Here is a 21,913-nt window from a genome sequence, read left to right on the forward strand (position 1 = left end):
CAGTCGTCTGCTGTGGCTGTTGGGCGCAGATTTCCGCGACCAGGAGTGCCGCGACGGATGGCTCCGTGACCCTTCCGACACCCGCCCGCGACCCACCCACGGGTCGCACCCCCGAGTTTGACGATGTCTGCTCTAGACTATAGGCAGAGCACCAATCTGCAACAAAGGGTGGAGGCTTTTGCAATTCCCAATCATTGGCTGTGGAACCATTTTCCAAGCACAGTGTCCTTTCTTCAAAAGTACACATTTTGTTGGATGCATCTATTTGAAAAGGCAAGTTTCAGGTGCATTTTAGGTGTACTGAGGTTACCATGAGAAAATATTTCAGGAATTTTATTCCATGCTTCTTCAGATGAAATTAAATTAAAAATAATAGAGAAGTTTATAAAGGGGGGAATAGAAAATACGGCAGCAAAAATAATTTGAAAAAGACAAAGCACTAGATTATTTTAAAAAATATTTTTATTAATGCATTTGTAAATAAACATCCAGCGCAACCAAAATCAAAAGAGAACAAAAGGAGATCACATCATAGCTAAATAAGTAACCCACAATCACAACCTGACTTCCCTACCATGCCCCCCGATCCTCTCTGCCTCCACCTTTTCTTGTTAACCCCACCCCACCTCCCTGCTGCAAAGCACTAGTTTGGTTGCCATACAAGATTATACTGCAGCACATGGCTCCTCATAACTTGGGTTCATGACAGTTTAAAAAATGTATTTTATTCTGCAAAGTTTTTCATTACAACAAAGTAAAATAAAACAATAACATAACAAATACCATTGCAAATTCCACCAACCCACAACTATCCCCAACCCCCCCATAACAACCAAAACTGAACAAAACCACCCCACCCCAGAAACTGACGGTGACCAATTCCCTGAAAAAGGAGATGAAGGGCTGCCACCTCGAGTAGAACCCGTCCACTGACCCTCTCCTGGTGTACGTAACCTTCTCAAGATACAGAAATTCCACGAGATCACTCAGCCAGCTTGAAGCACTGGGTTGTACCGTAGACCGCCACCCGAATAGAACTTTCCTCTGGGCTAGTAATAAGGTGCAGATGAGGACGTCCACCTTCACCTCCATCTGCAACACCACGTCTGATGCACCAAAAATAGCCACCAACGGGCACAGCTCCAGCTGAATACCCAGAATCCTCTACATGATGCTAAAAAATGACACACAGAAGCTTTCAAGTATAGAGCAAGACCAAAACATGTGCATATGATTCACTGGTGCCCTGTCTCGCAAAATAATTGTACCTATCCTCGAAAAGAATCCATTCATCCGCAGCCTGGTCAAGTGCAGCATGTACACCACCTTGAACTGGATCAAGCTTAGCCTAGCACAAGAGGAGGTGAAGTTGACCCTGTGAAGAGCCACAATCCACAACCCCCATCAAAAACTGGACCCAGTTCACCCTCCCACTTGTCTTTAGTTCCTCCAACAATGCCTGCTTGTTGACAGGAGCTGGCAAGATATCTGAAATCCTCCCCTCACCCAGCTTGGCCAGGGACAGGACCCTGTCCAAGAACAAGGTACCGGGGAAACTTAAGAAATTTCCTTTCTGTAACTGTCACGAACCTGCAGGTACCTAAGTACCTTGGTTCTCGGGAGCTGGAGCTTCTCCAACAACTCCTCCATACCGGCGAACCTCCCTTCAATAAAGATGTCCCCAAACCTCTCCAACCCCTCTCTCCCCAAGTCGTGCACAATGTGTCCAAGCCAGACAGCGCAAACAAATGGTTCCTGCAAATAGGGCCCAATGTTGTTAATGGAATGCAACCTAAAATGCTGCCCAAAGGGGCGGTACGGTGGTGCAGTGGTTAGCACTGCTGCCTCATGGCATCGAGGACAAGGGTTCGATCCCAGACCTGGATCGCTCTACGTGTGGAGTCTGCACATTCTCTCCCACAACCCAAAGATGCACGGTAGGTGGATTGGCCAGTCTAAATTGCCCCTTAATTAGGCCAAAAAAAGAATTCAGTACTGTAAATTTATTTTTTAAAAAAGCTGCCCAAATTGCCTCCATATCCTCAAAGTGGCCAGTACTACCCAGCTCGTGGCAAATTTTGCAGGGGAAAACCGAAGCGGGCCAGTGACCAGGGCCCTCGGACTCGTACCATTACAGTAGCCCTCCTTCACACACACACACACACACACACAGCCCCCCCCCCCACCATATAGACTCTGAATCCCTCAGCCACCCCTGCACCTTCTGTATGTTTTCAGTCCAATTGACCCGAGGAAAGAAAGATTTGGGGAGAAAGACTGGGAGACACTGAAACAAAAATCTTAGGAGAATGTTCATTTACGCAGTCTGCACCCTGCCCACCAAAGCCAGAGGGAGGACATTCCACCTTTTCAAGTCGACGTTGACCGTATTCGCCAGACTAACAAAGTTAAGTGTGTGGAGCGAGGCCCAGTCATGGACCACGGAATTCCCAGAAAACAAAGCCAGGCGAAACGGCAACTTTCCCAGGTCTGCTCCCCTTACTGGGGGATTTGCTGGATTTTGCCAAAATTCAGCTTGCACTCCGAGAAGGAGCCAAAACTACGAAACAGCTTCATTAACTGCTCCACATTGTGAAGAGGGTCCATGATATACAAAAGCAAATCATCCGCATATAAAGACCCCCTCTGCTCCCGCCCCCCTTCTATCCCCCGCGACCTCATCGATGACCGTAATGTAATAACCAGAGCCTTGATTGTCAAGACAAAGAAAGAGGAGACAATGGACAACCCTGTTTTGTACCCTTGTTCAATTGGAAGTAACCCAAACTCTGGGCATTTGTATGGATATTCATTGTGAGGGGCCCTGTACAGGAGCTGAGCCCATGATATAAATTTTGGCTCTAAACCAAACCTTCCAAGAATTACAAATAGGTATCCCCACTCAACCTATCAAATTCTTTTTCGCTGTTCATTGAAATAATCACCTCTGGCTCGGGCCCTGGGGTGGGGGACAGAACGGCACTTGGCAACCTCTGTATGTTGGCTGACAACTGCCTGCCCATGGCAAAACCAGCCTGCTCCTCCAAAATCACCCCCCGGAAGGCAGGGCTCCAAACGCACTGCCAGCACCGTTGCCAACAACTTTGCATCAGCGTTACAACAATGAAATATGACCTACTCTTCATAGGACCCTTATGCTTCTTCAGGATCAGGGAAATTGGTGCCTGTGCCAACGTGGCCAGCAACAACCCCAGGCCAAAGAATCATTGAACATATCCAACAACAGTGGGATCAACTGACCCGCAAATCTTTTATCAAATTCAATAAGGAACAGATCCGGACCCGGAGCTTTACCTAACTGCATTAATCCGATACACTTCATAACCTCCGGTCCCACCATCGTCTCCAACTCCTCCCTTCTCCCCAGCTCCACCATTGGGAAGGACAACCGGTCGAAAAACTGTATCACTGACAGTCTCTCCTCTGAGGATCTGCCTTCTATAGCTCTTGATAAAAGACCTGGGGTGGAAACCAACCCACAGTTCGAATAGGTTCATTACAGTTAAGGAAATTGAAGAAAGCATTCCCAATTATTTGGCTGGGAACGTTTGGACACTTTCATGTCCACTCCACAATTTAACGAACATAGACCAATAAAGGTAAACAATACAGATTTTATATTTTTCTCATGTTCCACATGCAAAATGTCAAGTATTTCATCCAATCTAGTTTATTTTTCCAACTTTATTTTCAACCCCCAAAATGTACTGGCTTCAAAAAGAATTTTAGCAAAAATCCAGCATACTGGGAATACAATTTCCTTCCATCTCCTCAAAAGCCAAGATTAGGAACGAAGAAAAACGTAGCCCACTCAAATCAGACAAAAATATGCATCAGTCCTCATTGCATATTTTAATTAATTTCCGTCCTCCCCTCAACTAAGAGTTATTTTTTTTTGCAAATACCAGATAAGATGTGGGCCCTGCATCCCTTCAATTATTCTAGTTTATTTCCTCCGGCTAGCTCACTGTATTTCTCCTCTCCAAAGCCAATATAAAAGAAAAATTAGTTTTTCTTGCAGAGGTGCATTACTTCTGCTATCTATGCATATGTAACGTTTGAGAACATTACTCTATAATCACAGTTAGCCTGCCCCTATAGGTCTTTGTCTATAACAAATGCTCTCTATATTTGAAAAATAATCAACTCATAACCTTAAGCAAGGTATAAATTTCCCTTGTGTCCAATATTCTTTGCTTATGCATCAATGATAGCACATAGTAAACATCAAGAAATAATAATTTTAATAAAATCAAAAATACTACGGATGCTGGAAATCTGAAACCAAAACAGAAAATGCTGGATATACTTAGCAAGCCTGGCAGCATCTCTGGAGAGAAAGTTAACATGCTGAGCTACTGTATTTCATATCAGGCGTAGTTCAGTTGGAGCACACAGTCAGCAAGTCATGAGTTCATGCTCCACTCGAGTGTTTAAAAAAAACATTTTAAATTAGTTTAGGGGATGCTGGTTAGGCCAGCATTTATTGCCCATGCCAGTTGCCCTTCAGAAATTGGTGTCTTCTTGAAACAATGCAGTCTCTGAGGTGTAGAGACACCAACAGTGCTGTTAGGGAGGGAGTTCCAGGTTTTTGATCCAGTGGCAGTGAAGGAATGGCGATATATTTCCAAGTCAGGGTGGTGAGTGACTTGGCGGGGAAACTCCAGGTGGTGGGGTTCCCAGGTATCTGCTGCTCTGCTCTTGGTCTTCTAGATGGCAGTGGTCATGGGAGGGAAGGTGCTGTCTCAGAAACTTTGGCGAGTTACTGCAGTGCATCTTGTAGATGGTACACAAGGCGCCACTGTTCTTTGCTGGAGGGATTGAATATTTGAGGAAGGGGGAGTAATCAAGTGGCCTGCTTTGTCCTGGGTGGTTTCAAGCTTCTTGAGTGTTGTTGGGGGCAGGATGTAAGTTACTCGCCGTAGGAATCCTAGCCTTTGACTTGCCCTGGTAGCCACAGTATTAATGTGGCTAGTCCAATTCAGTTTCTGATCTATGGTAACAACCAGGATATTGATTGTGGGGGATTCAGCGATGGTAATGCCATTGAATGTCAAGGGACGATGGTTAGATTCTTTCTTGTAGGAGATGGGCATTGTCTGGTACTTGTGTGGCGTGAATGCAACTTGTCAGCCCAAGCCTGGATATTGTCCAGGTCTTGCTGCATTTGGACATGAACTGCTTCATTATCGGAGAAGTCGTGAATGGTGCTGAACATTATGCAGTTATCCCCACTTCTGACATTATGGTGGAAGGGAGGTCATTGATGAAGCAGCCGAAGATGGTTGGGCTGAGGAGTGATGTCGTGGAGCAGAGATGATTGACCTCGAACCACCACAACCATCTTACTTTGTGCTAGGAATGACTCCAACCAATGTAGTTTTCCCCCTGATTGACTCCAGTTTAGCTCGGGTTCCTTGATGCCTCACTCAGTCTAATGCTGCCTTGATGTCACAGGCAGTCATTCTTGCCTCATCTCTGACAATCAGCTCTTTTGCCTATGTTTGAACCAAGGCTGTAATGAGGTCAGCAGCTGAGTGACCCTGACGGAGCCCAAATTGAGCATCTATGAGCAGGTTATTGCTGAGTAAGTGCCACTTGATAGCACTGCTGATGATTCCTTCCATTAGTTTGCTGATAATGAAGAGTAGACTGATAGGACGGTAATTGGCTGGGTTCAATTTGTCCTGTTTCTTATATACAGGGCCCACCTGGGCAATTTTCCATATTGCTGAATAGATGCCAGTCTTGCCGCTGTGCTGGAACAGCTTGGCTAGGGGTGCGGCAGGCTCTCAAGCATTATTGCCTGAATATTGTCAGGGCCCAAAGCCTTTGCAGTATCCAGTGCCTTCAGCTGTTTCTTGATATCATGTGGAGTGAATCCTATTGGCTGAAGACTGACATCTGTGATGTTAGGGACCTCCGGAAAAGACCAAAATGGGTTATCCACTCAACACTTCTGGCTAAAGATTGGTGAATGCTTCAGCCATGTCCTTGTACATAAGAGAGATGTAGTTCAATGTAGCATCCCCGTAATGAGGGAGGACTGCACCGTGGAAAGTACTGTAATCGAGGTCAGTTGCTGAACTGGGGGGGGGGGGGGGCTCCCATGTGTCCTTTCAGTTGGACATCAGGGATTCCATGGCATGATGCAAAAAAAGCAGAGAACCTTGCCCTGTGTTTATTGACTCCTTACATTACAACTGGTGACTACAACTTAAAAGTACTTAATTGGCTGAGAAGTGCTTTGAGATAGCTGATCTTGTGACCATTGTGAATTACCCGCATCCTGGCCTGGCAACTCCTTCCTTCCTTCCTTTAACAGCTTTGACAAAGTCATCCAGACTCTCAGCGTCAGCTCCACTTTCTCTCCACAGATACTGTCAGACCTGCCTAGTTTGTCCAGTATTTTCTGTTTTGTTTTCAGTTTCCAGCATCCACAGTAATTTGCTTTTATCCTTCCTTCTGACTTGTTGGTGACATAATAGCCACAATAACAACAATCACAAGTGAAGATGACATTCAATAGAGCACATAGCTCTGCTCAGAAGCTTTGGGAACTGCAGGTCCTAAGTCACCTATCCTCCCAAATGAAGTACTTAAATGAAGGGGCCTCACGGTAGCATGGTGGTTAGCATCAATGCTTCACAGCTCCAGGGTCCCAGGTTCGATTCCCGGCTGGGTCACTGTCTGTGTGGAGTCTGCACGTCCTCCCCGTGTGTGCGTGGGGATGCTCCAGTTTCCTCCCACAGTCCAAAGATGTGCGGGTTAGGTGGATTGGCCATGCTAAATTGCCCGTAGTGTAAGGTTAATGGGGGGATTGTTGGGTTATGGGTATACGGGTTACATGGGTTTAAGTAGGGTGATCATTGTTCGGCACAACATCGAGGGCCGAAGGGCCTGTTCTGTGCTGTACTGTTCTATGTTCTATGTTAATTGGCAGTAAAATGCTTTGGAATGTTCTGGGTTGTGAAAGGCGGCAACTTTCATTCTAATTGTATGTTATTTCCCATTGCATAGTCATCCAAAAATTAATTTAAATTTATGAAGTGACTTCATCTCAATTATGTGTTCACATCTCTGGTTGGACATTGAAGTCATTACCTTCTCACTCGGGCAAGAAAGCCAAGGTTGGCATTGTTCCTAGAAAATGTGGTGCATCTCAACTTTTAATTCAAATTTCTAGTTGATTTTACACAAAATGGGTGCTGACCTAATATATAAATCAAACTTAACCTGATTCAAGTAAGCCTGAGTAACCTTTGTTGTCTAATGTTAAACTTTAAAAAAAGATAAATTGATATGGTAAAGACTCTAGGACCGACTGGTGGATCAGCCACTTCGAAAACAACCAATCAAAAGTCCACATATGGAGAAACAAGCAACATTTCCACAGCAAGAATTTCCAATCGATGTAGCCCTTTTATCACATTATATTGCTGATTTCTGAAACAAACTACAAAAACTGGAAAAAGCCAACTGAAATCAAAAGACATGAGAGAATACTGTTCTTGAAACTTGAACTGAGGCAGTACAGTCGGTCAAAGACTGAAATTAGAGCAAGAATAGGATCAAGAGTTAAGTGGTGAGTCATAGGTAGGCAAGGGTTACACAGGTGGATGGAGAGTGGTGTGTAGGAGACTGCACAGCAAGCAAAAGATGCAGCGTACTAGTTTTGAGGAAACACACATTGTTGTTTCAACTAAGATTGTGTGGATTTCACAGTTAATGGGTTAAATACGTTAAAGGTACTAGCTATGAGGGCTCTCAAGAGGGCCCACCATTGCTTAGGTTTCAAAAGCTATCTTCAACCAATTGCTACAAATTTAGATACTTAAAAAAAATTAATTCTTTGGGGATGTGGGCACATCTGACAAGGCCAGTGTATATTGCCCATCTGTAATTGTCCTTGAGAAGGTGGCGATGAGTTTTTGTACCATTGCAGTCCATGTGATGTAGTTTGGAGTTCCAAGATTTTGACCCAGCACCAGTGAAGGAAAAGCAATATAATTCCAAGTAAGGGTGGTGTGTGGCTTGGGAAACGTGCAGGTGGTGATGTTTCTGTGGATTTGTTACCTTTTTACTTCGAGGTGGTAGATCTCATGGGTTTGAAATGTGCTGTGGAAGGAGTCTTGGTGAGTTGCTGCATTTCATCTTGTAGATGGTGCACACTACTGTCACTTTGCATCACTGGTGGAAGGACTGAATGTGTAAAGTGGTGGATGGATTACCAGTCAAATGGGTTGCTTTGGCTTGGATGGTTTTGAGCTTTGTGAGCTTTGGAACTAGAGTCATCCAGGAGAGTATTCCATCATATTTCTAACCTGTGCCTTGTCGATGGTGATCAGGCTTTAGGGAGTCAGGAGGTTAAGTATTCGCAGAATTCCCAACCTCTGATCTCTTGTAGCCACAGTGTTCCATTTCTGGCCGACGGCAGATGTTGCTAGATCCAATGAATGCCCAATGCATGATCAGGTTGCTTTTGTATCGTGCCTTTAATGTAGAAGTCATCCCAAAGCGTATGAGAGACATTATAAAAAATCAAGCTGAACTAAAGGAGGGGTGACTAGAAGAGAGGGGCAAACGTTTGGTCCAGCTGTGAGATGACAGTGCTGGGGCGGAATTCCAGAGCATGCCCCACAGCTTATTTTTCATATTCACTGTTTTGTCTTGTTTAACGTTTTGTGGCTTGAATGTTTAGAAAGCGGTTTGATTGGATGTATCTTAAATAAGAATACAAAGACTGGTTGTTGGCTGAAGCATGAAGTGCATGAAATTTAAGGGGAAGATGAATTTAACTTTGCAAGGCCAACAAAGCCCTGTAACATACGCTTTTGTGGTATATCAAGAGAAGAAAGCTTGGGCATGGCTGTTATTCATGTGCTCAAAGCCGCAATTTTATGTGACTCAGTATGCATAAGTGGTGCTTTGTTGCAAGTTCACAACATCACAAACAAGTTTGAAGAAACAGTTGTTTTGGCCTTTGATTTCATCTTTTGATTGTCACAGCTAACAGTGTCTTATCCGAGTTCACTGTCCGAGCTTCACGAAGTCTTCCTCACAAACTGTTCCCGTTGATGACCATGTTCTGTGCAAAACAAAAAAAAAGTACTTTGAAGTTCCTCTGTTAAAGTCTTCATATATGCGAGTTATTACCTGTCCCAAGCTTGCCTTTCACAGTTTTGAGCTTGAGCCCTCCTGTGTTGGCTTATCTGAAAATGTTTTAGTTTCTTAATGCCTCTGAAGTAGTCAGCACTTCTTTATCTAGTTCTTAATTTATGTTTTCAATACTATTTGCTTTCTTCTACATCACATGGGTGTTTTTATTAGCTAAGGTCATATGTGCCAAAGATGTCGACAGCAGTATAACTGTTGACTGACTCGGACACTGGGCAACTTCAGCCCAAAATCTGGAAGTTTTAAACCCAGTTGATTTAGAAGCATCGCATGCACCCTTGAGTCACGTTGCAGACCTCTCTTCTGGGCAAGCGTTATCATGCCCATGCACATACCTCCTATTTTTACTTTAATTTCTCATTGTGGCAAAAAACAATGTTTTTCTCTCTTCTATTGAACAAAATACAAAGAAAAGTATGGCACACGAACAGGCCCTTCGGCCCTCCAAGCCTGCGCTGACCATGCTGCCCGTCGAAACTAAAATCTTCTACACTTCCTGGGTCCGTATCCCTCTATTCCCATCCTATTCATGAATTTGTCACGATGCCCCTTAAATGTCACTCTCGTCCCTGCTTCCACCACCACCTCCGGATGCGAGTTCCAGGCACCCACTACCCTCTGTGTAAAAAAAAAAAACTTGCCTCGTACATCTCTAAGCCTTGCCCCATCGCACCTTTAACCTATGCCCCCTAGTAATTGACCCCTCTACCCTGGGAAAAAGCCTCTGGCCATCCACTTTGTCTATGCCCCTCATAATTTTGTAGACCTCTATCAGGTCGCCCCACAACCTCCTCCGTTCCAGCGAGAACAAACCAAGTTAATGAAATGAAAATGAAAACCGCTTATTGTCACGAGTAGGCTTCAATGAAGTTACTGTGAAAAGCCCCTAGTCGCCACATTCCGGTGCCTGTTCGGGGAGGCTGATACAGGAATTATTCAACCTCTCCTCATAGCTAATTCCCTCCATACCAGGCAACATCCTGGTGAATCTCTTCTGCACCTTCTCCAAAGCCTCCACATCCTTCTGGTAGTGTGGCGACCAGAATTGAACACTACTCAAAGTGTGGCCTAACTAAGGTTCTATACAGCTGCAAACTGTGTTGAAACTGTATTTTGGTATAACTGTTCGTTTTTTTCAGGATAAACTCCAAATTTAAGTGTTGGTAGATTGTTATTGCAGTTGTTTTGAGGGTGATACAGGATACACCATGGGACTGAACCCATGCCAGCCAGATGTTTGATAATAAAATGAGGAAGCCTGTCCTGGGCCAAATGTGAAGGATAATAAATACATTAAATAAAGTATGAAAAAGAATAAATAATAATGTCAACTTGGTTCTCCGGAACTTGACTAGGGTGTGTCTGTAAACTAGGCAACAAAGTCGCTAACTGGCCTGGCACATCACCGAGAGCCAATACCGAGCCAAATTGTTTTGGTATTTGGATAATAAGTCTGAATGCCAGTTAACGGAATATCAAATGGAAATTTTTTTAAAATTCCAGTTTTTGGACAGCCGTGTTTTGGGTGTTCGAACCTATAGAAGACCAATTAATGAGTTGGCGATTTTCTAGTGAGAGTCTATGTCATATTCTTGAGAGTCAATTATTTTACTTAGTGTGGAGAGATGGTGGAATGGTCACCCACTTTTCACCATCTGTTGACTGAATTGAATGGTTGATATGGGGTGGCCATTAATCCACATGGAGAGACCTGATGCGTTTTAATGACATCTCAATTCGATGCTCTGGAAGTTTGTTTGCATTCTAATGCCTTGTCCAAATATAAAATCTAGGGCCTTGTGCAGATTCCATGTATATTGCCAGGAAAAGAAAAGGACATCTGACCTCGGCTCCATTTTGTTTCTCAAGCAGTGTGTCAATTTTCCATTTTGTTTTCAAAAATAAAATATCCACTTTGAGATTCCATAAATCCACGAGTCAATATTGTGTAAGTGTGCACTGTAGGTAAAGTAATTTCACAAATATTATAGGCACTGAAAATTAATTTTAATAGATGCAAGATGTAATCAGAACTAGTAACTTGGGGGTATAGAAGTGCAATACAGAACTGTCGAAAAATATTTTTGATATGCAGATTTGTTGATATTTTCAACATCTCACAGAACAAAGTAAAATTAAATTAGTGCAATAAGAATTATACAGTTTAAAAGACAACACATTATGTAATTAGACACTGGAGTTCCACCACTTGTAGTTGGGTGCAGTTAAGCTCACGCAGGTGGAATGGAAGTCTTCCTATGCTTGCATTGTGGTTATGATTTGAAATAAATTGAGGCAGTCTCAATCCTGTTCCGACTGGACATGAGCCAACTGCTCAGAATTGATCCTAATTTGACAATAATTATTCTCTTTCCTGAGCTGCAAGATATATGTTGTGAGTCATGTAAGAAAATGGATATATAAAAGATTATATGGCAGGAATATTATAGGGTAGTTGTCGAGTACTGTTAGCATAATGTATGATATACGGTTGCCGTGTCTTAAAAAATCCCATAGTACTATTCCTTCCAGCAGATTTGATAATGCATTATTTAACTAATTCGCCATCTGAGAATGGCTTTCCAATTTTTGCAAGTACGAAAGCTAGTCAATGCTGCTACATCATTCTCATTTAATGTTTGTTTAAATACCTGCCTCAGTGCCTCTCTGTTCTCATGGCTTAATGATCTAGATCAGGGATGGGCAAACTACGGCCCGCGGGCCGCATGCGGCCCGCCAAAGGTCTTTATGCGGCCCACCAAGTCATTAAAAAAAAATAATTATTTTTTAAAAAACAATTTTTTTTTAAGGTTAATTGGGGGGGCTGTTGGGTTACTTACTGGTATAGGGTGGATACATTGACTTGAGTAGGGTGATCATTGCTCGGCACAACATCGAGGGCCAAAGGGCCTGTTCTGTGCTGTACTGTTCTATGTTCTGTGTTCTATATGAGGCGCCCAGAATCATAACCGGGTGAAGTAATTATTTTACTTAATATACTATGCGGCCCTTTAAAATTGTGAATTTCTGAATGTGGCCCTTGCACGGAAAAGTTTGCCCACCCCTGATCTAGATGTTGTTGGCTTAACAATCTGTAAGAAGGAACTGAGGGCATTGTTGCTAAGTTTGCAGATGACACAAGGATATGTAGAGGGTCCAGTTGTATTGAAGAAGCAGGGAGGCTGCAGAAGAACTTGGACAGGCTGAGGGAGTGGGCGAAGAAGTGACAGATGGAATACAGTGTGGGAAAGTGTACTTTGGTAGGAAGAATAGAGGCATAGACTATTTTCTAAATCATAGATTCATAGAATTTACACTGCAGAAGAAGGCCATTCGGCCCATCAAGTCTGCACCGGCTCTTGGAAAGAGCACCCTACCCAAGGCCACACCACCCTATTCCCATAACCCAGTCACCCCACTCAACCAACACTAAGGGCAATTTTGGACACGAAGGGCAATTTAGCATGGCCAAGCCACCTAACCTGCACATCTTTGGACTGTGGAAGGAAACTGGAGCACCCGGAGGAAACCCACGCACACACTGGGAGAACGTGCAGACTCCGCACAGACAGTGCCCCAGCCGGAATCGAACCTGGGACCCTGGAGCTGTGAAGCAATTGTGCCAACCACTATGCTACCGTGCTGCTGGGCAAAGACGTTGAAAATCAGAAACACAAAGGAACTGAGTCCTAGTTCAGGATTCTCTTAAGCTCAACATGCAGGTTCAGTTGGCAATTAGGAAGGCAAATGTGATGCTAGAATTCATGTCAAGAGGGTTAGAATACAAGAGAGGGGATGTACTGGTGAGGCTGTATAAGGCTCTGGCCAGATCCCATTTGGAGTATTGTGAGCAGTTTTGGGCCCTGTATCTAGGAATGATGTGCTGTCCTTGGAAACGCCAGAGGAGGTTCACAAGAATGATCCCTGGAATGAAGAACTTGTCAAATAAGGAGTGGTTGAGGTCTGTATTTGATGGAGTTTAGAAGAATGAGGGGATATCTTATTGAAACTTACAGAATACCGAGGGGCCGAGATAGAATGAACGTGGAGAGGATGCTTCCACTAGTAGGAGAAACTGGAACCAGAGGACACAACCTCAGGCTGAAGGGACGATCCTTTAAAACCGAGATAAGGAGGAATTTCTTCACCCAGAGGGTGGTGAACCTGTGGAACTCTTTGCCGTGGAAGGCTGTGGAGGCCAAATCACTCTCTATCTTTAAGACAGACATCGATAGGTTCTTGGTTAATTAGGGGATCAGCGGTTATGGGAAGGAGGCAGGAGAATAGGGATTAGAAATATATCTGCCATGATTGCATGGTGGAGCAGACTCTGATGGATCGAATGGCCTAATATTGTTCCCTTGTCTTGTGCCTTCCTTTAGATTTGAAAGACGTCGAACACATTGGATAGAACCTACTGGAAATTTTGCCCTGAGAGAAGTTTGTTAATATTGTATATATTTTTTGAAACTGCTATCACCTCGTTGCAAATTAAGCACAATAGTTTCCCTTTCTGTTGAGTAACAAAATAATCCATCTCCCAACTCTCTTTTACCAATCTGCCGTCATCACCAATTTTTCTCTTTTTTTCCTACTACTTCTGCATTTTATGATTTTCCACTTGATTCTCCTTCCTCACCGCGCTACTTCAACACAAACTGCTCCATTAGGAAGGAGCAAAATGGCAACTGCCAAAAAAATCAGTAGAAATAAGCGTGACCTGCCACACGTTCTCTGGCACTGAACACCATGGTCTCCCTGCGTTTGTATACCCAGAATACACTGTGCCTGCTCTTTGAATGGCAATATCACGATCCTGGCATCAACTGGTGGCAGTGCGATCCCAGACCCGGAATGAACGGTAGTGGTCCAATTCCCCTGCACCATGGACATACCCAATGGGCCATATTCGGAGCCCCGATGGGTTGCCCACCGCTGATCTGAACATTCCTGACCAGCATTCCCAATAAACTTAAGTTCAACTAAAAGTCAGCTGCTCGAACGCTGACTCACATCATGTTTTATTCACCCATTGTCCTTGTGTTCACTGGCATATTGGCTCTTGGTCTGGGAACGCCTCAGTTTACAAATTTCCATCCTTGTTTACAAATCCTACATTGGCCTTGTCTGTCTCTGTTGAGACCATGGGATTGTTACTACATTCCAGAAATACGTTGCATGGAATATTGGAGTAACTTTCACTTCATGGAGCTCAGCTGGAACTGTAGTAGGCCAGAAAATGCGCTGGCATGATTCTTGCACAAAGGAGTAGGAGCCGGTAGTTTTCATTGACAATGTAATCAGTCAAGTTTTTGGCTTCCTCCATGATTTGAAAAGAAACCAAAATCTTGAACTGTGGTTTTTGAAATAAAGAGGAAGAAATGCACTTTCTCGCCCGTTAGCAAATACTGAACTCTAAAGTGAAGCAAAGCCCTTAAACATAACATCGCTTGCGTAATGATTTTGAATAGAACATACAGTGCAGAAGGAGGCCATTCGGCCCATCGAGTCTGCACCAACCCACTTAAGCCCACATTTTGATGGCAAATGGAACTAGATTGAATTACGTTGACTAATAATCTTATGATTTAATAATCCATTTCACAAAAAAGAAAACAATCTTCTCATTTATAGTTTAGCAATGTTCCTTCTGAAAGATGGGAGGTCTGAATGGGGATTGCATGAGGTAAGTGTTCAATAAATGCAAGAAGTATCTTATTGTTATGTTGCTTTAATTAACAACATCTGTCCTGAAACTTACCTGTGAAAAGAATCATTGTATAATATATCTTGCTGCAGTACCTCTGTGTTTGCTTAGCGATTCATCCATCAGCAATAGCAAATTACGGGAGGGCAGCATGGTGGCGCAGTGGTAGCACTGCAGTCTCAGGGCGCCGAGGTCCCAGGTTCGATCCCGGCTCTGGGTCACTGTCCGTGTGGAGTTTGCACATTCTCCCCGTGTTTGCGTGGGTTTCACCCCCACACCCCAAAGACGTGCAGGATAGGTGGATTGAGCATGCTAAATTGCCTCTTAATTGAAAAAAATTGAATTGGGCACTCTAAATTAAAAAAAAAAGCAATAGCAAATTACAAATTGCAGCAAAATAGTCTTTCAAATTTGTGTTTGAAAAAAAGCCCAAAAACATAAGTTGATTGAACCTAAAAAAGACTTCCTCATCTTTTTCCTTCTCAATTTTCGTCAGCCGTGTTCCCTTCCAGCATTGACTTATTGCCAAATTATGGTTCCACAGCGCTAGTTGCTCTTGGGCGTTTACTTTTAAATGTGCTGCTTTCAAAAGAAGGGGGAGAAAAGGACTTTCATTTTATACAGCATCATTCAAATGTTCAGATACTGAAACGTGCTTCATGGTCAATAAAGTGCTTTGAAGGATAGTCAGTGCAGTAATTTAGGGAAATGCTGTAACCAGATTACACAGAGCAAAGTCCCACATTGAGTTCTGGGTTAATGAGCAAATGATCAATTTTACCTCGTGTTGGTTGAGGAATAAATGCTCTGGGATATTCATGTATTTCTTTGAATTTTCCTTAGGCATTTTTACCTCGTCCTAATGGGGGCAGACAGGGCCATGGTTCAAAGTTTCATTTGAAGCATTGCACCTCCGACAGTCCAGAACTCCCTCAATACTGACTGGAGGTTGAGCACAAGTTATGTACTTAAGTCTCTGGAGTAGAACTTGAACCCACAATTTTCTTTTTTTTATAAAATAAATTTAGAGTACTTAATTATATATATTTTTTCCAATTAAGGGGCAATTTAGAGTGGCCAATCTACCTACCCTGCACATCTTTGGGTTGTTGGGGTGAAACCCACGCAGACACGGGGAGAATGTGCAAACTCCACACGGACAGTGACCCAGGGCCGGGATTTGAACCCGGGTCCTCAGCGCCGTAGGCAGCAATCCTAACCACTGTGCCACCGTGCTGCCCATCTGCTCATCTTTGGGTTACCATAGAATTTACAGTGCAGAAGGAAGCCATTCGGCCCATCGAGTCTGCACCGGCTCCTGGAAAGAGCACCGTACCCAAGGTCAATACCTCTACCCTATACCCATAAACCAGTAAACCCATCCAACACTAAGGGCACTTTTCGACACGGAGGGTAATTTATCATGGCCAATCCACCTAACCTGCACATCTTTGGACTGTGGGAGGAAACCCACGCACACACTGGGAGGATGTGCAGACTCCGCACAGACAGTGACCCAGCCGGAATCGAACCTGGGACCCTGGAGCTGTAAAGCAATTGTGCTATCCACAATGCTACCAGGCTGCCCGTGCTGTGGGGGTGAAAGCCACGCAGACATGGGGAGAATGTGCAAACTCCACACGGACAGTGACCCAGGGACGGGACTTGAACCGTGGTCCTCAGCACGGCAGTCCCAGTGCTGTCCACTGCGCCACAGGTCGCCGTAACCCATAATTTTCTGAATGAAAGGTGACCCCACAATTTTCTGAATGAAAGGTGAATCATTGCTCATTGAACCATCGCTCCACAATAAGCGTTGGTAGGCTCTTTGGCCACATGTGGCATTACAGCCACATCCAATTGAGCCAGAGGAAATGGGCAAGGTACTAAATGAGTACTTTGCTTCAGTGTTCATCAAAGAAAAGGACTTTGTGGAAGATAATTCTTGGGTAGGGCATTTGGACAGTCTGGTCATGTTGACATTGAAAAGGAAGAGGTATTGGGTCTTTTAAAATATATTAAGGTAGATGAGTCTCCTGGGCTGGATGGGATTTGTCCCAGAATACTGAGGGAAGCAAGGGAGGACATTGCTGGGGCCTTGACTGATGTTTTTGCATCCTCATTGACTACAGGTGAGATCCCAAAGGACTGGAGAATAGCTAATGTGGTACTGTTGCCGATGAAAGGTAGCAGGGATAATCTTGGAAACAATAGGCCGGTGAGCCTCACGTCGGTAGTAGGTAAATTATTGGTGGGTTCAGGCTCAGGATTTATACCCATTTGGAAACAAATGGACTCATTAGCGATAGATAGAATGGTTTTCTGAAGGGGATGTCGTGCCTCATTAACTTGAGTTTTTTCAGGAGGTGACAAAGATGATTGATGAGGGGAGGGCAGTGGATGTTGTTTACATGGACTTCAGTAAAGCCTTTGACAAGGTGCCTCATTGCAGACTGGTACAAGGTGAAGTCACACTGGATCTGAGGTGAGGTGGTAAGATGGATACAGAACTGACTTGGTCATGGAAGGCAAAGGGTGTTTTTCTGAATGAAAGGTTGTGACCACAGGGATCTGTGCTGGGGCCTCTCTTGTTTGTAATATACATAAAAGATTTAGAGGAAAATGTAGCTGTTATGAGTAGTAAGTTCGCGGATGACACCAAGGTTGGTGGAGTGCCAGATAGTGTTGAGGATTGTCAAAGGATACAGCATAGGTTGGAGACTTGGGCAGAGAAATGGTAAATAGAGTATAATCCGGACAAATCTGTGGTAATGCGTTTTGGTAGGTCTAACATAGCGGGGAAATATAACTAAATGGCAAAACTCTTTGGAATATAGAAAGCCAGAGCGGTCTGGACGTACAGGCTCACATGTCTTTGAAAGTGGCAGCACAAGTGGACAAGGCAGTCAAGAAAGCATGCGGAATGCTTGCCTTCATTGGATGGGACATCGAATATAAAAACCGGCAAGTCATGCTACAATTGTATAGAACCTTTGTAAGGCCGCACTTGGAATATTGCGCACAATTCTGGTCGCCACACTACCAGAAGGATGTGGAGGCTTTGAAGAGGGTGCAGCTGAGGTTTACCAGGATGTTGCCTGGTCTGGAAGGTGTTAGCTGTGCAGAGAGGCTGAATAGGCTCGGACTGTTTTCATTAGAATGACAGAGGTTGAGGGGTGACCTGATAGAGGTCTGCAAGATTATGAGGGGCATGGATAGAGCGGATAGACAGGCACTCTTTCCCCAGATGGAGGAGTCCGTCACCAGGGGGCATAGGTTTCAGGTCCATCAGGCAAAGTTTAGAGGAAATGTGCGAGGCAGGACTTTTACGCAGAGGGTTGGGTGCCTGGAACACGTTGCCAGGGAAGATTGTGGAAGCAGAAACATTAACAGTGTTCAAAAGGCATCTTGACAAATACATGGATGGGTCCAGGCCTTGCTGCAAGTAAGGTTTCCGTATCTGAGGAGTTGGGAATAGTATTGAATGCTGTGTAACTATCAATGAACATTCCCACTACTGACTTTAAGATGGAGAGAAGGTCATTGATGAAGTAGCTTTCGATGGTTGGATGGAGAACACTACATTGAGGAAATCCTGTAGTGATGCACTGGGTTTGAGATTATATATCTTGAACAATCACAACGATATTTATGTATACTTGGTATGATGCCCAGCAAGTGGAGAATTTCTGTTCTCATTGACTTCAATTTTTATTCCAATTAAGGGGCAATTTAGTGTGGCCAATCCACCGACAGTGCACATCTTTGGGTTGTGGGGGCGAGACCCACACAGGCATGGGGAGAATGTGCAAACTCCAGACGGACAGTGATGACTTCAATTGTACAAGAGATCCTTGAAACCAAGGGCAGTTACTCGCCTCAAGTGCCTCCAAATCAGAGACGGTTACTGCTATTGCTGTTCACTAATAATTAGCAAGTCATACTTCCATTGACTATGCAGGCTGGCATGAGGGGCTCATGGACATTGGGATCAAGCAAGGACATTGGGAATTGTAGTGCTTTAGTGGGCAGCACGGTAGCACAAGTGGATATCACTGGCTTCACAGCGCCAGGGTCCCACGTTCAATTCCCTGCTGGGCCACTGTGTGCGCAGTCTGCATGTTCTCCCCGTGACTGCGTGGGTTTCCTCCGGGTGCTCCGGTTTCCTCCCACAGTCCAAAGACGTGCAGGTTAGGTGGATTGGCCATGATAAATTGCCCTTAGTGGCCAAAAAGGGTAGGAGGGTTATTGGGTTATGGGGAGAGGGTGGAAGTGAGGGCTTAAGTGGGTCGGTGCAGACTTGATGGGCCAAATGGAGGCCTCCTACACTGTATGTTCTATGTTTAGTATGCTTGATATTTTGGTAGTATTATGGTCCCAGATCAGACCACAACAGTGGCGAGGATACTGAACCGAAACCCTAAAACTATTGTTTTCTTGAAATATTGCGCAGAAAGAATGATTCGCTCCAGGAGTGATTACATGAGAAAATAGTGATTGGTTATTTTTAAAAAAAACTTTTTTATAACTACAATATTAAACTTGTAACTTCTCACCCAGAAAGAACTAGTTACAATTTACACTTGAACACTAGATTTCCCATTAAACAAGAAGAAAAAGAAGATGCAGCATGGTGGCGCAGTGGGTAGCACTGGTGTCTCATGGCGCCGAGGTCCCAGGTTCGATCTTGGCTCTGGGTCACTGTCCGTGTAGAGTTTGCATTCTCCCCGTGTTTGTGTCTGTTTCGCCCCACAACCCAAAGATATGCAGGGTAGGTGGATTGGCCACACTAAATTGCCCCTTAATTGGAAAAAATGAATTGGTTACTAGTTGCCCTTCAAAAGGTGGTCATGAGTTGCCGCCTTGAACAACTGCAGTCTGAGGTATAGGTGCACGCACTGTGCTGTTCGGGAGTTGGTTCGAGGATGTTGCCCCAGCGACAGTGAATGAATGGTAATATATTTCTAAGTCTGGGTGGTGAGTGACTTGGAGGGGAACCTCCAGGTGGTGGGGTTCCCAGGTCTCTGCAGCCTTGTTCTCCTAGATGGTAGAGGTTGTGAATTTGGAAGGTGCTGTCTAAGGAATCTTGGTGAGTAACTGCAGTGCATCTTTAGATGGTACACACGACTGTCACTATTTATCAGTGGTTGAGGGTTTGAATGTTTGTGGAAGGAGGAGCAATCAAGTGGGCTGCTTTGTCCTGGATGGCGTCGAGCTTCTTGTGTTGTTGGTGCTGCACTCATCCAGGAAGTGGAGAGTATTCTATGCAACATGGTGGCATAGTGGTTAGCACTATGGCTTCATAGCGCCAGGGTCCCAGGCTCGGTTCCCGGCTTGGGTCACTATCTGTGCTGAGTTTGCACGTTCTCCCCGTGTCTGCATGATTTTCCTCCGAGTGCTCCAGTTTGCTCCTACAAGTAACGAAAGATGTGCTATTAGGTAATTTGGACATTCTGAATTCTCCCTCAGTGTACCCGAATAGGCGTCAGAATGTGGTGACTAGTGGCTTTTCACAATAACTTAATTGCAGTGTTAATGTAAGTGAACTTGTGACACTAATAAAGATTGTTATTCCAAAAATTCACGACATTTCTGACAGGTGCATGATTGCCTATCCCAATCTATCTGTAAGTTAAAATCACCTATTAGTTCTCTGTCCTCTGTCTTTGTCACACATTTGCCTAATTTCTGCATTTATATAATCTTAACACCTCAGAACTGCTACCAGGCATCTATACAAATACCCATTACAGTTTCAGATCCTTCACTGTTCCTCAGTTCCACCCATATGGTCTTCACTGAATGCTTTCCCCTCATTATATCCTCCCTCACCATTGAGGTGTTAGTATTTCTACTCACTAAGGCTACTTCACCCCCTCTGCCATATTCTCTGTCCCTTCTGTAAATTTTATAGCCAGGTATATTTAGTTCACCGATTCGACCATCCTGCATTCATGTCTCCGTACTAGCTACTACATTATAATCTTCCATTTGCATTTGTGCCTGCAGCTCATCTAGTTTGTTCCTTACATTCTGCTTTTGTATATAGAACTCTTACTTGGTCTGTACCTCCTAACCTGTCCCTTGTTTATTTTTTTTGCTTCTGGTTTAGCCAGTATACGACTTGTAGTTTTGCCATTACCTGCAGTTCCTGAAGTTGGGTTCCTGATTATTTCTTTACTCGGCCCCGCTACTTGTTTTTGAAACTTTATTGACTTCCCCCGAGGCCTTTAATTTTGTTACCTCTTCTTCCCTGATATTCCCCAAACAGGTCCTCTTTCCTAATCTTCCGATGTTGTTTATCCCAATGTGAATCACATCAGCTGGTTTCACCCTCTCCAATCAGTGAATGGCTGCAGGGCATCCTGAAGGGGGAGAGTGATACGGCAGAGGTCATGGCATATGTTGGTATCAATGACATAGGTAGAAAGAGGGATGAGGTCTTGCATCAAGAATTCCGGGAGTTAGGCAATAGACTAAAGAGCAGGACCTCTGAGGTTGTAATCGCTGGATTACTCTCAGTGCCGCATGCCAATGAGTACAGAAATAGGAGAATAACACAGATGAATGCATGGCTTAAGAGTTGGTGCAGGAGGGAGGGTTTTAGAATCCTGGACCATTGGACCGTTTTGGGGGAAGATGGGACCTGCACAAGCTGGACGGTCCATCTAAACCAGAGTTAGACTTTGCTGGCGGGTTTGCTAGTGCTGTTGGCAAGAGTTTAAACTAGTTTGGCATGGGGAGGGGATGCAGACTGATTGTCAGAATAGTATAACATAGAAAAGCAATCAGGTCAGAGGGAATACAGCGATAGTAAGTTTCAAGGAAGTATGGCAAGGCTGGATGGCCTCTACTTTAATGGCAGGATTATTGAAGGTAAAACAGATGGTTTAAGGGCGATGATTGATACGTGCAATTATGATTTAACAGCTATAACAGAGGCATGGTTGAGTGAGGGGCTGGATTGGCAGCTCAACATCCTAGGATATAGAATCTTCAGGCAAGACA

General features: G+C 44.2%; 1 protein-coding gene across 2 annotated transcripts in view; it reads left to right on the top strand.

Moving 5' to 3' along the window:
- Nucleotides 1-21,913, top strand: part of LOC119967389 (CD2-associated protein) — a 277,194-nt gene that overhangs the window by 16,820 nt on the left and 238,461 nt on the right. The window contains exon 1 of one of the 2 annotated variants that reach the window (XM_038799890.1): nt 13,621-13,638. The exons of the other annotated variant lie outside the window; for it this stretch is intronic. Within the exon in view, the coding sequence (XP_038655818.1) occupies nt 13,638 (1 nt within the window). The 5' untranslated portion in view covers nt 13,621-13,637. Of the gene's footprint in view, nt 1-13,620; nt 13,639-21,913 lie in introns of those variants that run through there. 2 annotated transcript variants of the gene reach the window in all.

The sequence above is a fragment of the Scyliorhinus canicula genome, chromosome 6, assembly GCF_902713615.1.
Source record: "Scyliorhinus canicula chromosome 6, sScyCan1.1, whole genome shotgun sequence".
NCBI classification, from domain to species: Eukaryota; Metazoa; Chordata; class Chondrichthyes; order Carcharhiniformes; family Scyliorhinidae; genus Scyliorhinus; species Scyliorhinus canicula.